Source organism: Argiope bruennichi, chromosome 4 (genome assembly GCF_947563725.1).
Source record: "Argiope bruennichi chromosome 4, qqArgBrue1.1, whole genome shotgun sequence".
Taxonomy (NCBI): Eukaryota; Metazoa; Arthropoda; class Arachnida; order Araneae; family Araneidae; genus Argiope; species Argiope bruennichi.
In genome coordinates, this window is record NC_079154.1 from 77,102,180 (window position 1) to 77,121,030 (window position 18,851).

At 24.1% G+C, this 18,851-nt stretch overlaps 2 protein-coding genes across 4 annotated transcripts in view; one reads left to right on the top strand and one right to left on the bottom strand.

Annotated features, from left to right (window-relative positions):
- The window catches only part of LOC129966874 (uncharacterized), a 47,492-nt gene extending 44,925 nt beyond the window's left edge, over positions 1–2,567 (top strand). For 2 of the 3 annotated variants that reach the window (XM_056081479.1, XM_056081477.1), the window contains exons 9-10: positions 277–427; positions 1,627–2,567. In XM_056081479.1, the coding sequence (XP_055937454.1) occupies positions 277–427; positions 1,627–2,156 (681 nt within the window). In that variant the 3' untranslated portion in view covers positions 2,157–2,567. The remainder of the gene's footprint in view (positions 1–276; positions 428–1,626) is intronic. The other variant, XM_056081478.1, reaches the window with a different exon arrangement.
- A 1,748-nt stretch (positions 2,568–4,315) lies between these two features.
- On the bottom strand, positions 4,316–18,446 carry LOC129966749 (protein disulfide-isomerase A4-like). The gene is made up of 10 exons (XM_056081306.1): positions 18,209–18,446; positions 17,992–18,127; positions 15,487–15,692; positions 15,191–15,329; positions 14,028–14,233; positions 13,791–13,946; positions 12,398–12,546; positions 11,087–11,243; positions 8,267–8,506; positions 4,316–6,527 (listed from the first exon to the last, which is right to left on the bottom strand). Exons 1-10 carry the CDS (start codon positions 18,279–18,281, stop codon positions 6,121–6,123), a joined length of 1,869 nt encoding a protein of 622 aa, XP_055937281.1. The 5' UTR covers positions 18,282–18,446; the 3' UTR covers positions 4,316–6,120.
- Between the last annotated feature and the right edge of the window lie 405 nt (positions 18,447–18,851).

Here is an 18,851-nt window from a genome sequence, read left to right on the forward strand (position 1 = left end):
CCCAGTGATGAATTATTTTCTCTATCAATTTTTGACATTCAGACAGAGAATCGCACACTTTTAAAAATACTGTGTTTTTTTTTTTAAGGAATTTTTCGAAACATAAAAATATTCTATTAATCTTTATAAATTTCAGTTGAATTTTGGTATTGCATTGTGAACTGTTTAGCATAATCTAGAGTGTCTTTTCTAAATTATTCATTATGTATTGATCATAGAACTACACTATCAACACATTTTCATACTTTATTTATTTATTTATTTTGCTTTTTAAAGAAAGCTGCAGAAAAAAGCATTGACAATGGCATACCTATAAAAGAAATGTTGGATTCAGATTATGAATTTTACAAGAAAATTCCTTCTCGTAGCTATTATGGACCTAGAATTTCCGATTCTTTTGAATCTTTAGAAGAAAATTCTTCAAAGGGTAAGATATCATCATTGTTTTATCAAAAATTAAAGTAAATTATGCTTTCAAGTAATAAAGAAAACCCTAAAATGCTTCCTTTCATTCTTCCGAATTAAATTTTAAAAATGTCTATTAAAATCTAATAAATACACCAATAAAATAAATATATATTTAGTATTTCCAGAACACTCAGTTGAAATTACAAAATTAATTTAATCTAACAAATTTTGACCAAATATTTTAAATCCACATGAATGTCAATTACAACTGCATCAGAAGTATTATATATTTTGTTAATACAGTTTCATTATTTGCACTCTCAATAATTAAGATAGAATGGTTTCTTTTAATGGCTACTTTTGGATAATTATTTTCTAGTATAACAATTACTTTAAAAAAAAACAACTTTTGCTTTTCATGCACATTATGTGGAAACTGAATTTGTAATATAGTCGAGAATAAATTAGAACACATTAGCTCTAGCATAAAATCTGTATTCTTAGTTAAATATTTGTTTCTTCACAAAAATATTACAAAATGATTAAAGAAGGATTTTAAACTCTGTTTAATGTGTCAAAACATTAAAGAAAGATAATGTCATAGGAATGATTCATCTATCTTTATCATATTTTAAAATTTTATTTTTGATTGCAACAACAATATTGTGCACACACGCAAAAATGTATTATCATTACATATGCGTATAAATGTAAATAATTGTTATATTAATATAATTAATTGTTGTATTTTACAACAAAAATATTGTTTTTGAAATATTCTTAATAACTTAAAAGGTAATTGGGAAAAAAACATTTAGAAATAAAACGATATCACTATAAAACTAATTTAAAAAATGGTTTAAGAATCATTTTTATTTGATGATACATTCCAAAATCGAGTAAAAATGTTAAAATTTCCAGAAATTTTTAATTAAAAATCTAATTGTTACTTTTAAACACCTGTTCTTAAAAGCAAGCTCCTCAAATAATAAATATATATCGAAATTAATGCTTTGAGGCTAACAATATGCTTAATTAAGTTTTTTGCATGATTTTCAATCATGTGTAGCAATAATTAAATAATATACAAACTACTAACATTATGTTAAAATTCTATTTCATTGCAGCATATATATTCTTTAATTCATTTACTTGTTCTAATTCATTTACTTTGTTAGCCATTAATTTAAAAAGATAATTTAATTTTGTATTTATCAGATGTACATGGCGATTGCCCTTTCCAGAAAAAGATTACTACTGATAGAAATAAAACCATGACAATACAAGAAAGTGGCATGAAATTAGAAGATGAATTAAAAGTGAATATCAAACTGCTTAGAGAGAAAATATATTCAGTAAAACAAGAGCAACAAAAAATGGCAATTCTGCAAAGTTTTTTACATTTCAAGAAGCATCAGTTAGATGAAGGCTACCGAAGAATGGATGACAAAAAAATTGAAATTGCAAACTGGGAGTGTAGTTTAGCAAATAGGGCTAAAAGATTACTGGAGAAGGAATGTAGGTTGGAAGCTAAAAGGTTGAACCTTCTAGATAAAGAATCAAAATTAGATGAAAGAGAAAAGATGTTAAATGAAAACCGAAAATGTACTGAAACTAAATTTCAGCAAGATAATGAAACTGTAGAAGAGATAGTAGAGGAAATAAACTCGGAGAGTAAAATGAAATATCCTGAGAAGACATTCTCTGTTGACTATGAATTTGGTGACACTCCTGAGGTTAAAATTTAAACAGGGGGGAAAAAATAGAATTTGATAAAATATTATAATTATATGAGATTTTATAATACATTCTCTTATTTCACATTAAAATATAAAAAGTTTCATTACATGACCATTCTTGAATAGGGTTTTAAAAGAAAAGGATATTGAATAATCTAAAACTTTTTAAAAGTTAGATTTATTTAGCAAATGCATTGTGATGGTTGGAAGTGTTGCATTAAATAAAGTAAGAATTAATGTTCATTCTTGAAGATGAGAGTAGTTAATTATCATATTTTAAAATGTAATAACAAATGTGAAATTAAGCCTTTAAAAATATATATATATAAAGATGTTAAGATAATGTTTTCTATATTTTTTCCATTTTAAAATTATAAAAAAAAAATTGACTTGTTAGTTCTCTTCATGCTTTATAGATATTTCTATATTTTTCCCTTTAATAATAAGTTACTTATAAATTATTTTTCTTAAGTTGTATTATGTTACTTAATATTTCATTCATGCCTTTTTAAAAAAAATAAAATTGCTTTATAAAAGTCTGTTGAGTTATATTAAATAATAAGTTTCAAATGTAACTGTTTTATATTATTCAACAAACAAGCAAAAAAAGAAAAAAAAAGTTATTCTAAAAAATTCTTGGAATTTTTTTTTGCTAAATTTACTTAATTTTTGAAATAATATATATTTTTTATACTAATGTATTAATGTTCAGTTCTATTTATTGTTATAATTTATCATATGCCGACATTAATAGAAACTTTTATGTAAATGGTTCTTATGACTTATTAAGTTTAAACGTTGTCAACTTATACACCAGTTTGTGTATATATATATAATGTATTTTTAACATTTTTTGTTTGCTCAGTCAATATTCATAATTGATTGGATATAATGTTTGTAGGTGTTTTTGTTTTTAAAAATAAAACTACAGGGTGAATGGATTTAAATTACTTTTTAAAATGTAATCAATGCACAGATTAGATTCAATTCCTAGGTTAAATTTAAATTGAAGATTCTTCTATAATGATAACATTATCTTTTATGATGCATTGCAACTTTTATTTACACTACTATTTTTAACTCATCTATATATTCATTTTCTAAAACTGAAAGTGTAGTATATCATGTTAAACCCAGTGTTGTAGTTAGGTACCTGGTTAAATGATAAAGTTGCCACTTTAAAAGGATTTTTTTAAAAGAATTTAGTGATGTAAAGTTTTGCAAGATATTAATTTTCAGAAATTATATCTGAAATAACACAAAGTATCTTATTACATTTAACATTTTTTTTTTTTTTTTTTTTTTTTTTTTGGCCAGGATGTGCAAATATTTTTCAGCAAAATATACAAAAAAAGTCATTTTATTATTAAACTCAATAAGGTATGAAAAGATAACTTGGTAATAACTCAATAAGGTAAACTTTAAAAATATCTAAATTCTTATACTAATGCAATAAATGAAGCATGAATACATTTCTGAATTTTGAATCCACTAATAATAATATTTTAAAATATATAACCGACTACATCTGGCAGTTTGTCCATCATTATGCTGTGGTATAATAAAATACTCATTTAGCAATTCTTCACCTGTAGTTTCCTGATATTTTTGACAGTCATAATGCTTATTGCTCTCATAATTATTAATAAAATATTTTTTTTATTCTTATTTATTCGGCTATTAAATGCAACTTGGCGATTGATGATATTCCATGCTTTCACCTTTATTCATGAGAGTTATTAACAAAAATTTGATATAAACTGTAGAAAAGACCAAAAATTTATTTGTGGAATCAAGTATAATATGTGCATGTTCTCAAAGATAAATCCTAGTCACTATAGATCCATATAGCACAAAGCAACTAAAGAATTTCAACATGTTATGGACAATTTTGAAAACAAAATTAACACATTTCAGTGAAGTGGTTATCCATCCAAAACATAAAAATGTTGTCAGGTTTTATGTATTTCATCTACTTTAAAACTAATATGTTAGCAATAAATTTTTTTTCTAGGATTTTCCAAAATAGTAAAACTTAAATTTCTCTAGATCTATTACATGAAAGAAAATTAAATTAATATACCATTCATGACAGTTACTCTATAAAAATAAGACATAAAAGAATAATCATTTATATTAAAAAAAGTTTATTTTTACAAAATGAAATAGAAAAATACATTTTCTGAGAGTTTATAATTGTAAAGAAATGTCTTTGTGACCATCACACTATTAAAACGAAAGCATTGAAAAAAAATCACCACAACATACAAATGTTACTGCTATATGAAAGTTTCATAATTCAGAAATATGGAGAATGAAAAAAAATACAATGCAGTATTTTGTTAATGGAAGACTAATAAATACATATTCTGTAAAGACACGTTTGTGTAAGTTGAACAATTTTCATTTTGGAAGAAATTAGGTTTTCAGAAAAAATACTGAATAAATACTTATAATGATATAAAACCTTATGTTACAGCTAAGTCACCAATAATATTTTAAAAAGGGGAGGACAACGTAGTAAAGCTCTTATTAAAAGGGCAAAAGAGAGCATAAAAATACTACTAAAATGTGGTGAAAAAAACATTTAGGTACTTCTTAAAAAAAGATTTGTGGTGAAAAAAAAATTTTTTTTTCCATATTTTTATATGTGCAGTTAGCAATCAATCTAGCCATCAGATTTGGGCTAATACAATAAGCTCAGAGTAAAAGGATATATGGAATGATTAAGACTTCCTATAAATTAAATTAATGAGTGGAATAAAAAACATGAGGTATTATCACAACTGTTATACAGCGGCAGGGCAAATATTAAAAGTGTGTCTTTCCCTTTATTTCTTTCAGAAGGTAATTTTTTTTTCTTTTTTTTTTCTGAAGAGTTCTAAAATTAAAAGTGCAATTAAATTTAAATAATAATATATAAAACATTTTTGAATCAATATATTTTGCACATTATAAATAATTATATAATGATCAATACATTTTATATTTAAAGGCTGTTTATATTTATCACAAAAATATTTTTAAAATGTTTGAAAACTAATAAGGCAATTAAAACTAAATTTAGAAAATGATATAATGTCTAGATATGGTGTTGTTTAATGCTTAACTAGTGTATTTTTCCCAGTACTATTTTGCTCTTACTTTTCAAGCAAAAAATCTACTTTAAGTTAATTTTATTACAATTTAATTTGCATAACACTTAAAATAATCAATTAAGCAAGCTTATCCTTTACACACTTTTTATTGTTTTACTTTGCATTTTAATTTTTCAAAATATTAGCAATAATAACTCAAATGCTCTGCCTTCCCCTCTCTTAAATATGCTACTGTTGTTGTGATAATCTTGCTAAGGAAATGGATGGGGAAAAAAGGCGCTGGTACAGCGTCTGCACTGCATGTATGAAGGATTACAAATGTAACAGTAAATATATGACATTACTAAACATAAACAATACTATTAATCTTAAACACAAAAAATAACAAACAAAAATTATTTGCATATATAGTATGAAATTGGTTTAACATAATATACAATTTTTTTCACAATTCTTATATACCTAATATAAAAAAAGCAAAGCATAATAACCAGAATCTTCTATATTGATACATAATAAATATTCTTTTCTCAGAAACAGTTTTCAATATGACCTACGGCATTAATGATAAATTTAAGAACTTAAGTATAATGCTAATTTTGAAAATTTAATTTTCTGTAAAAATCTTTAGACAGAGTTTTCAATAACCACAAACTGTATATAAGTTTATGCACACTACAAAAATATATTTAAGTAAATGCAATAGTTCAGATAGCTTTCCTTCATGATGCAAAAAGAAACTAGGATCAGTGTATATGAAATAAATACGAAGGAACAAATTTGTTATTTAAATTCATTATATATGCATATATTAAAGAAAAGAAATTACTAAAAAATTATAACAAAATAATCTTAATTATTCATGTTTATTATTTTCAAAGTTCATCCTTAATATTACTTTTGGAAAGCTGTTCATTAATAAATTTTGTCATTTCTTTCAAATTTCTTTCACCTTCGTAGGTTACCAGATTAGACTTGTCATCAAATGGTACATAATATAGCGTTGGAAAACCATTTACTTGGAAATCATTAGGATAATCATTTGAAGTAGCATCGATTTTTGCAATTACAATATCATCATTATCAGCAAAAGCTTTACCTAATTTCTTGTAAATAGGTTCTAATTTCTTACAATGGCCACACCAAGGAGCATAGAATTCTAGAAATACATTTTTTTTGCTTTTAGTAACAAGTTCATCAAATGTTTTCCCAACAACTGTCAAAACAGGCCCTTTGTTGTCTTTCGGAATTGGCTGAGATCTAATATGTTTTGGAACGTTACCTGAAAATAATAAACAAATTAGTATATTTTCATACCTGAAGCTTTTAAACTGAAATATTTTTAACTTAATTAACAAACATTTTTACTTCATAAATCAAGATATAATCTTTATTTATAATTTACAGAATATTAATTCTACTTAATGATTTGTAAAATTAAAAGAAAAAAATTCAAGATTGTTCATTATAGAGAATTTAAACCCTCATAGCTATTTTTCCTATCATAGGATTAAATACTATTTCACATTTTTTTAAATTGTATAACATTTTTCATTTTTTAGAATATGACAAACTGATTTAAACTAAATGTGCTAGCAAAACATTGAGAATTGTTTTGTTTTGTTTCATTTATATTTGTTGATAAATCATCTGGATTTAAAATAATTTAAGGTTTTATACATTTTATCCATATATTTATTTTCAAATTTATTAATTTCATGATTTTTCCAATAGAAATATTTGTAATAAAATAATAAATTTTTTGAGTTAAAAGTAAATCCTTAAAATGAACATTCTGTATATTACAAAATGAAAATAGAGAAATATTTACAAAGCACATCAAGAAATTTATATTTCTATATTTAGAACCAACTTTATAATAAAAGGATATATCCTAAGAATAATTAAATGCAAGAAATATACTTAACCCTCTTCAACTTAAATTGTAATTTGTTATTATTTAAACAGAATTTTGCAGTTGTATGGCTAAAAAGGAGAAACTTATAGAAATACATTTCAATTTATTTTACTTGGAAGGCATGTTATAATACTGAGAAAATGTGATAAGAGATGTGTCTGTCTACATTGCTACACAAGAGCAAAAGAAAAGGAAATTTGTTCTTTCAATGATTTTACTATGAGATTCTGATAGGAATTTCTTTGTCATTGCCAATTTAGGCAAGGGAATCTTAAATATCTTTTTTAAAAGATGTGCTAAAGATTTTTATCCCCTTCTTCATGAGGTGGGAATAATGAAGTCAGCAATTTTGTTAAGCGCAAGTTAGAAATAATTAAATAGAAAAATAGGAATTGGATCAAGATACAAGATAACATTTTAGAATAAAGTTAACGTGGATTAAATTAAGATAAAAAAAAGGAAATGAATTACGACTGAAATTAGATTGACATAACATTACATCTCTATTTATATATAACAAATTAGAAACACCTGATGCCTAAATTTTTTTATTTCATCCAATTGTTAAAATTATTCATTTGTATCAAGATGGCATAACCCTCCATGAACATGAGAGATTACATATGTTAATTATTAAATGTTGATTAATGAAGCTAAATGGATAGAAAAAGTTAATATTTTCTAATTATGGCTTTGTTCTGAAATATTTCAGTCTGAATTAAACAAAATAAAGAAAAAATTAGTGAAAGGAAGTTATAATATATATATATATATATATATATATATATATATATATATATATATATATATATATATATATATATATATATTCCTTTATTGTAGGACTAGAATTTTAATGTAAATAATAAGAAAATTTTCCTCTAGATTAGAGAAGTTGAAAAGAGGGACAGGAAAAATGCAAATATAAAAGTGACATTATAAATATGTCCCTAATATTTTTTTTAGATAATTTTAGGTTTATATATTATAATGATTATAGATTGATGTTTCAAAAAACCTCTCAAATATAAATATATTTTTAACAAATTTAAATCATTATTTGATAATACATTTTGATTATTTAACAGAATTATTATATTTACCAGCAAGAACATCTTCAACAAATGTTCTCAGCTCTTCTTCAGAGAAATCTTCAACAGGTTCCATTCTGTATTTAACATTCTTAGCATCAAAAAAGCCAACATTGACATCTTCACCACTGTCATCTAAATTTAATGTCTGTAATTCGTCTTCATATTCATTTTCATTGGAAACAGCAAATGTAACTTTTCCTTTGTAATCTTTAGCAACTTTTGCAACTTCTTTGCGAATTAATTGGGTTTCTGAAATATATATATGAATTAGAAGATGTAACAAAATTTACAAGTTTTTTTATCGGCTTTTTTTTTTCTGTAGTAAACTATTTTAATACAGATCCAGTGTATGCTGATTAAAAACGAATATATTACATACTAAAAAACTTTCAATGTAGTGGACGAAAAATAATAGCAAAGGAATGAAATTTTTATTATAATAAAAAAAGTTTGTAAAAGTAAGCACAGTGAATTCAATCACATTAAGAATAATTAAAGCAATAAATAGAAAAGCAATAAATATTATCAATAATAAAAAATATTGTTCTACTATGTAGAATATTATAATATAATTTAAAATGTAAAATTATGAATTTATTAACCACCTTAAATATCAACACCAAAATAATTGCAGAATGAGCAAGCTTAGAATTTTAAAGCAGCATGAATTACAATTAATTATATTAGATTTGAAATCTTTAAAACAAAAAAGGCAAAAGATTGAAAGTAATATATGTAGTTATATAAACCTATGCTTATTTTTTGAGAAACAGCTGAAATAAAAAATTTCAATGAAAGAGGCCAATTACTGATCCATGCCCAAAAAGGGCAATTTTTGTTTAGTCTCATGGCTTAAACTTTCAAAAAGGTGAAAATCTAACTAAAGTTTGAAAGTTATACATATTAATAAAGAAACATGTAATAAGCAGCAGTCACTTTAGTAATTAATGAGAATTATATATAATAATTAAAAAGAAAATCCAAATGAAATTCTTAATACATTCATGGAACAATAATTTGATGAGCTGAAAAAATAGGCAATTTATTAAGCCTATGTAACAGACACATTGGCAGTTGTACACTTCTAACTAATGCATATACTATTTAATGGGAATTTTTAAATACACAAAAGAAATTGAATATAACAAAACAGTAAACCATTAAAGTGCATGAAAATTATTAAAGAATAAGGAATTATAGAGCTTTATTATGATGTAGTCTTGAGTACTAAGTATTCAAATCCATAAATGTGTACAAGTAAACACATGCTACACTTTTCCATTCCCAACAGCATCCGAACACATGCCTAAAGAGTTTTAATGTTTAATTGGCATACTAAGGCATTCTTACCACCTTTTGTAACATAAAATATGAAAATTATGATAATAATAATAGAATGAATCCTTTAAGAAGAGAAAAAAGTCATTAAAAATGCTTGACTGATATTTAAAACAGTGTCAAGAAAATGTACTCAGTAATTGTAGCATACATAAATAACACTGAATTCAAATGTCGTCACAAATTGAAAGTCTAAAAAGAGAAACAGAATTTGAATATTCTAGTCCAAAAGATTTTGATTACGAACTTATTATTCTTATCAAAGTTGTTGGCATGTAACTACCAAACAAAAGGGAATAAGGAATTATTGCATTAGAATTTACTTTGCACCTACTGGCAATCGGTTAATAGAAAATAATAGGTTAAGTCTAATAATTTCATAAATGGGAGCTAAATCAGATCTTAACATATAATATCCACTTCTAGGTTCAGTTAAAATGAGTATATTAAAATGGGATGAACAGAAATAGTTTTTGACACCAGATGAAAAAATTATTTTTAAAACACATATATGCCTAAAGTATTGTAACAATATTCTTTATAAAATCAAAATATTATGCAATTACAGGTCTGTTTGGCAATTTTAATAATATTTTAAAATATAGTTGATAGTTTACTCATTAAAAAGGTAAAACATATCTCATCATATATGGGAGGAATAAGAATAGTGAAAATGTATTGTTATTTATAGTTTTTCTCAGTATGGTTTTTAGCAACACCTAAAAATCATTACTACACTAAGATTAATAATAAGATACTTTACTATATACATAAGATTACTATATCAGATAATAAGATATTTTAATAAACACTTTTTCTTATGACATGGTACTATATTCATAGCATTATGTCATAAGAAAATTTATTTATTAAAGAATAAAGTTTATGAAATATATTGTATGATTTACTATATTAACACTATCAAAAATAGAACATACAAATATATTACATATCATTAACATCACATCTTTAAAATCATCATGTTTATTTATGAATAGTGATAATAGAACATTTGCTATAGATTTTAATGATTGCTTATAAATGCACTACTAAAGAAATACTTTTTGTCTATTAAATTTATTTTAAATGCTTGTAAGGGTACTTTTTTTAAAGAAATAAAGAATCAGTATTTTTATCTTTACAATAAGTCGCATAAAATGCATCAAATTTAAAATGTTTTTGAATTTCCCAACATTTTTATAACAAAATAATAATAAATCATAAATAATAATTGAAAATAAACCATGCTAGATAGTTTCAGATATTAGATCTAAAATGCTTGCTCAGTGTTCAATGGATTAAAATTATGCTTTATATTATTAATACTTTTAACTGGAAGAAAAGAGAAGAAATACAGTTTAATTTATACAGTTTACAGACATTTTATTTAATTTTTACAACTCGCAAACTTCACTCAAAATGTTAGCATAGTGAAAATTTTGAATTTAGATTTATTGGAAAAAAAATGTAAACAATGAAAGCAACACTTACGGACACGATGGTCAAAGCTGAAATCCACTTCATAATATACCACCACAAGAGGAAATTTATTATTATATTTCCACTGACTTTTACGGCTGCGTTCTCCAACTAATGGCAGTGAAAACTTTTGAATGAAATCTATGATCTCAGAAGGTGATGCTTCAGCCTGTAAAAATTTATTGAACTTAATTAACCTAAATTCTGTTTCACAAACATACAGTACATTTACATAGGGTAGGAGACTTTACTTTCTCTTTTTTTCTCCCACAAGATTATTAAGCTTTTGGCTAAGTAAAACTAACAATTACACGGAAGAAACTTTAAAATGACAAACATGCTACTTTTGCCAAATTTTGAAAAGAGGGAAATCAATTCTATTAAATGCAATGTTATGTGAAATTTTAATAGGAATATAAACTAAAAATAAACAAGATCATACTAGATTTATAACATAAAAGATTGTCTGAAATTTATGTAAATTCTAAAAGAATGATTCTGGCTTAAAATTATGAGCTTTCTAATACACTAAATAAGAACAAAAACTGATTTTCAAAATATTTCAGAAATCTTTACAAATAATGAAAACAAATACATGATAAAATTCTGTCTGTCTTTTGGTGCTCTGTAGCTTCTGGAGTTATCAAAATTGGATAAAAACATATTTTGGAGTGCAATCATTTTCTTAATTAAGTGAAATTTTTAGAATTTTAATAAACTTAAATATATTCTTTTATAATAAAATAAACAAAAAATATATTTTAAAAAATCAAAATGATAAAACTTAAAATTATATCAATTTATTACACACACATTCTTTTTTATATATTTTTATATTTATATTATTTTTCTATTTTTTTATATATTTTGTTATTTTATAACAAAATAATCAAAAAAATATATTTAAAAAAATCAAAACCATAAAATTTAAAATTATATAAAAGTATTACATACACATTTTTTTTTTTTTCATATTATATATAAAGAGAGGTTAATATGATTTTCAAACATACTTTCCTCTATTATAATGAAAATCAAACCAAACTCATTGCTTTATAAAATTCAATATTTGATAGAGTAAGAAAGTAAAAATTCCATGCTTTCTCTTTCTCTCTACATATATAACATCAAATATATAAATATTTATCATGCAACTTCTTTTACATTCTTTGCCTGTTACAAATTAATAAATTTGGAATTTGATTTACATAAATTAATGAAATAAATATGATAGGCAAACTAGCTGGTTGTCAAAAGTAGCAAATTAAATATTAAAGTATTAGTTTTAAGTATTTTTTTTAAAAATCACACAAAAGTACTTACATTATCAAAATCATATTTCTTGGGCTCATATTCTGTATGAAATAATTCGGGTAAAAACAAAACAATGGTTGACTTTTGATAACCTAATTGTTTTCTCACATCAGTTTTAAAGGAATGCAAGAAAGTAAACTTCCCTCTCAGTGAATTTGCTGAAAAAAAAAAAAAAAAGTAATAACATTTAAAAGTATTTACAGCAGACATTGCAAATAAACAGAGAAGTTTATAATCATCAGAAATAATTCATAAATTGAAGTATCAGTCACAAAATTTAATGGAGCATATGCAATTAATATATTTTTACTTTAAAGAAAATTTTGAATTGCATCTATAAAAATAAAATTAGTTCTATGAAATATTTCTCCTTCTGTTTTTGAAAAGATATCAAATAGTATCTCAAAAATTCTAACTCAATTTACTAATTTAAAATTTAAATTTTGTAGTAAGTAAAGTAAATTAAATATATTTTCATTCATTATGAATTACATAAAAACATATTAATTAATATTAATCACATATTCATATCATAATTATATATTAACCACACAAAAATTTATATAAAAACATAAGGAATCAATATTATTACATTAACACATCCTTATATAATCAATTTAACAAACAAAAAAAATGTATTGAATTGGTTTGGATTTTTTAGCACAAGTGCCATAAATTTAAAATGTATTGAAATATATTTGTACACCAATAATATACAATATAAACTTCGAAAGAGTTTTAAAAAATCTATCCTAAAAGGTTAATTGCTAGTAACTTTAAGTCTAAAATTGTGAATACTATATTTTAAAATTTTTGAGTATGTTATTGGATGACATAAAAGCAAAAACTTAAATCACAATTTGTTAATAATTAGAAAAATTAATAAGAAAAAAAAAGCCTTCAAATTAATGACCTTTAGTTTCTTAAAATTGCCTCTTTTTAAATTTTTAATTAATTTTTGCATTTTTATTTATTTTTAAAATGCTGAGAGCAAATGAAAATGCAAAAAAAACAACAACAATAAAGACGTAAAAGAAATACAGAAAATGAATGAACAAGAAAGAGAAATGCAGACTGGGGCTGTATATCAAGCAGTCTATGAGAATCCACTGGGCACACTCAAGTGATTTATGTGAAGATCAAAAGCAACCCTTAAACTTTAGAGATACCAGAGCTACTGAAAGAATCATATCATCATAATTTCTTAAAATTAAAAAGCTATTTTTATAGGTAAAGTGGCTTAAAAAAATTTTTTTTCTTTGCAGTACTAAAAAATTTCTGTTAATAAGCCATCACTGCTAGCATCAAATTTACACGTAAATAAGTTTTTATAAATTAAGAAGAGTTTTGGTAGAAAAAGAATTCAGAAAATTTGTGATACATATGTAATTGTTTTACTTACCTGCTTCCACAAAGTTTCTGTAAAAATCATCTAAATTGGAATCAAAAAATCCAACAACAGTAGTATCAATTTTTCCAATTGCATTTTTCAAATGCTTGTATGAATTTGATTCTTCACTAGGAGGTTTTGCTTGTTCCTTCATATAATTAATAATCCCTGAAATAAATTGCATTTGTTAAAACATAATTCAGTTATCATTGAATGAATCAGTATTTTTTAATAATTAATTCAATATACCCAATTCATCGCGAGGTCCTTCATATGAGTACTTGCGTCCCTTTCGAAATATGAACAAAGTTGGCCATCCACTTGCTCCATATTCTTCAGCAAGTTCTTTTTGATCAATTCCATTCACTTTTGCTAATGGTATAGGAGTAGGTAAATCATTAAGTACTTTGGCTGCTCTCTCATATTCTGGAGCTAAACGTTTACAATGACCGCACCTGTTGCATAGATACATTTATGATAAACAATATTTCCAAGCATAGTTATTAATTATTTTAATTTTATTTCAGCCTAATTTTAATATTATCCAAATAATTGGATAAAGATGATCCCTGAGCAGTATCTTCTCTCTAAAAATTTACATATCATATCAAGAGAAAGACATCCGATCCACAATAACAGATGTAATACATAGCAGGTCACCATACACAGCAAATATATTTCAGGAACTGACACTTGAACCTTCAACCATTTTGTTCTAAATATCAGACTGTCATTATGTTACTATGCTTGCCAATAAAGTCTTTTTGTTTTATTTTAAAATATATATTTTGATTTTGTGAATACATAGACTTTCATCAATGTGCATTCTTATAGTTATTTCTAAAACTCCTAAATTTTTAATTCGATTTTTAGCTAAATTTTTACTTAATTTTTCATGGGCTATGATGGTTTATGAGAATACATGCATAAGTTTTAATATGTAATCAGCAAAAGGACAATTATACTGTAAAGAATATCAGAATAATTATCCAATTTTTTTATTATAATAACCTTCCTTAAATAATTGAGAAACATCCATTTATATGCTTACAATTATTATGCGATAGACACATTTCTACTATTTTATAATTTCCCATTTTTTTTTTTTTTGAGGGGGAGAGATTAACATAAAAGATTTTAATTTGTAATTGTTTATAAATATCCAAGTAATAATTTCATGAGATGTTCATATTTATTCTAAAATTTTAATTAAGTGTTTAAAGAATAAAAATCAAAGAAATTAGATTAAAACAACAAATTTATATAGAACAACTATCATAAAACAAAAATTAATAATGTTGCAAAAATAATCATTGATTTTTATCTAATTAAAAAGGTTAAAATAAAAGATTTAAAACATTTTTTAATTTTATATTTAATAAATTCTTTATAAATTAACAAACAATACTTACCAAGGAGCATAAAATTCAACTAATATTATATCAGCATCTTTCACAGTTTCATGGAAATTTTCTTTAGTTAATTCAATAACAACAGATGGAGGAGGTTTCCAATTAGGGTCTGCTCGTTCTTTCATATATTCCACAATCCCTGAAAAAAAATTTAGTGTCAATCAAGTGAATAAACCAAAATAATTTATTAATTACTAACTTATTTTTTTCTTTAATGAGCATTTATAAATTATTAAAAGTATTTACATAAAAATATTAGTAAATAAAGGAAATACTAGCAAACAAAGTAGCCTTACCCATTGCAGTTCGAGGCCCATCATATTCGATTTTTTCTCCCTTTTTAAAAATATATAGGGTAGGATAACCAGTTACTTCATATCTAGAAGCTAATTCTGTTTCAATTGTAGCATCAACTTTAGCCAAGAAAATAGGATTTTCTTCCTCTTTCAAAATTTTAGCTGCCTTTGCATATTCAGGAGCTAAGGATTTACAGTGACCACACCTGTAAATAAAATGATTTTTTATTTCATATTAAATTTTTAATGCTCACAGAAAAAACACAGAAAGTTAAGATAACAACAACTAAAAAAATATACATAAGATTTTTACTTTTTTTAATACAAATTCATTTTTTATTGCATAGATTACTATAGCAGATATCAGCAAATAAATGACCCATGATAATAAAGTTGATTATTTAGAAAGATTACCCATGACAGAATACACAGCTGTTTTCATGGCAAAGTAAGAGAAATTCAAAGTAATAATGAATTTGATTAAATGCATCAGTATTTACAAAGTAGGAAGGAGATAGCAATAGTATGAATGTTCTTTCTAAGACAGGACAACCATCAGTTTTGAGTAATTATTTCATAAAGTTACATAAGACTTCTTTTAAGGATAAAACATAATACATGAAAAATTATGAATGAAATAAATAAAATTTGTGTTATTATGAAAAAATAATCAACATTACAGATTGATAAAATAGTAAACACTCTAAAATACACCAAAATATTTTCACAAAACTGTTCATTACAACATTTATGTTTTTTATTTATCAAACTGTTTATAAATAAGAACAGATTAAATTTAAACCCTTAAATATTTCCTTCATTTTTCACAGTACTATAGATAAATAGTTCCACCAGCTAATTTTTTTTATCAGAATTATTTTCCCAAAGTATCAACATTTTTATATACCTACATGCAATATTTCATAAATTCTAAAATAGAAATCTGAATGAAGAATCTAATATAATGATGGCAGCTTAGAATACAAGATTAAGAATTCAAAAATATGATGAAGTGAGCCATAGGCATGAAGACTTCTGAAATTCTAGTATTCAGAATCTGATAAATATAATTCGACAATTATTTTTCTATGTCTTAAACATTTTCGGTATTTGTAATAGATAAATTTTGAAGTCTCATTGTTCCTCTCAAAGGATCGTTCAATTTAATAAACAGCAACATTTCATTTCTAAAACCTATTATATCCTACTTGTCTAATATAAAGATCAGTGGTGGATTTAGATGTTTTAAGATCCTGAGCAATACATATTTTGAGGCACCTTTATAATTTAGTTCAATTAAAAGCTAATTTAGTTTTGCATTTCAGCATAGTTTTAACATGTTAATAATTTAATTTAGTAACACACACACATATATATATATAAATTTTATTAACTCTGTGGATATGTATTTATTTTCATTTATCTATTAATTACTCCAGATTATTTGACACCTACATTTGTACACATTATAAGATATTCAGTTTTATAAGTCTTTTAGTAATTACATGAACATAATAAAATAGACTGGAATCTGACCAATTATACTTGATAAAAACTTAATGATACCCTATTATTTTATGATTTACAGAACTTATATTTCTTACAAATTTATTTAATAACTAGGTAAATAAATATCTTTAAATGCCTAATTGGAAATCTACCACTAGTAAAAAACAGAAAACTCAAAGCAGCTAAATGGTAAGCAAAAATCTGAAAACAACATTCATAATAGAAAATTACTTGAGATAAAGCAGCCAATGAGTAAGTATACATCTAAAATAATTTCAATTAATGCTCAGAACATATCAAAATTAGCTTATTGAAAACAAAACTCAAATCACAATAAGATAAAGAACCATTAAACTTTACATGAAATTATAATGTTTTAAGTTAATATAAAAGCATAATTATATAGAGTTTATGAAATAATACTTGATTATGAAAATCATATAATGCTTATTAGAATTATGTAGAATCTAAATGTTTCATTTCAGATAAAATAGGAGTGAATTTACTTAATGCTGTGTCATTTTTATCATAATTGGAAATAAAAATATTTTAAGATACAAGAAATAAAAATAACAAACACAATAAAAATTTTATATGAAGCATCTGAAATCAGTATAATTGAAATTATAAATTTCTAGAAGAATAAGTAGAAAAAAGCCATGCAATGATTCCAAAAGAGTTTAGGGGCTACATTTACAACATACTATAAATGAGATTATTATGTATTCTCAAAAATGAGCATATTGTGATAGAAGTGAGATTTTTGAAATCCGAAATAATTATGGGGAAAAAAAAACTAGTGGCAGAGGATAGGATGGAAAAATTTTGTGATGTAAAATGATTAGGAACTTATCTAAAAAAATATAAAAAATCCTTCACCGGAATAAAAAAAAATAAATGAAGTAAAAATAAAAAAAACTTTAAATAATTTTTAAATTAAACAAATGCACTTATAATGTAAAATTAATACAAAAATTTGAAATTAAACGCATTTACCATGGCGCATAAAATTCTACAAGAATAATGTCTTTAGACATAACTTGAATATCAAAGTTTTCTCTAGTAAGAACTAAAACGTCATCTTCGATAGCAGTTTTTATTACGCCACCATCGCCTTCAACAACAGGTATTTCTAGAAAAAAAAATATTATACTAAATAAATAATTAAATAAAACAATCATATCATAGAAGATGAAATTATATAAATTCATACCATCTTCAGTTACAGTCTTCTGCGGTAATGTCAAATAGCAAATAAAAAAACACAAAATATATGTAAAATCCATTTTAATTAAAAGAAATGAATGACATTTGATACGGAAGCACACTTTAATATCTCTAGAATTACAAAGTAATTAATAAACTGTCAGCCGTGGAAGATATATCTAAAATAAACTGATGAAAAGGTTGTTTTGGTATCGCTTATCTTTGCCGGTTGGTAATAGAAACAGACAGATGACGTATCATTAGAAACCGAATAAATAATACGTTGCCAACAACTTAATAAAGTCATATACTTGATACTTGGAACATAAATTTATAATTTTCAAAAGCTACAAACGTATTTACTTAAAAAATGTAAATTCAAAAATATGAAAGAAATGATAATGGACTGTGATAAGAACAAATATTACTAAATGAAAACAATTCGTGATGTTGCAGAGCTTAAATTTAAAAATTGAAATGAAGACTTAAAAGAGTTTTAAGGCTTTACAGAATACGAACGGAAGTTCTCTCTCACATACACAAACATACACATATATTTATTCAGACTTTAATGTATTTTTCAAGATTTTTCACTATTTTTTGGTATTTTGACAATGAGAGCAACAGCAAAAAAATTACTAACATTGAAT

What these genes read in the sequence shown, in the direction of transcription:
- LOC129966749 (XM_056081306.1), bottom strand. Translation starts at nt 18,281, where the DNA reads ATGGATTTTACATATATTTTGTGTTTTTTTATTTGCTATTTGACATTA. An exon ending in CAGAAACTTTGTGGAAGCAG is followed by an intron (nt 12,547 to 13,790) that starts GTAAGTAAAACA and finishes TTTTTTTTTCAG; the next exon opens with CAAATTCACTGAGAGGGAAG. An exon ending in AGAAATATGATTTTGATAAT is followed by an intron (nt 11,244 to 12,397) that starts GTAAGTACTTTT and finishes AAATTTTTACAG; the next exon opens with GCTGAAGCATCACCTTCTGA.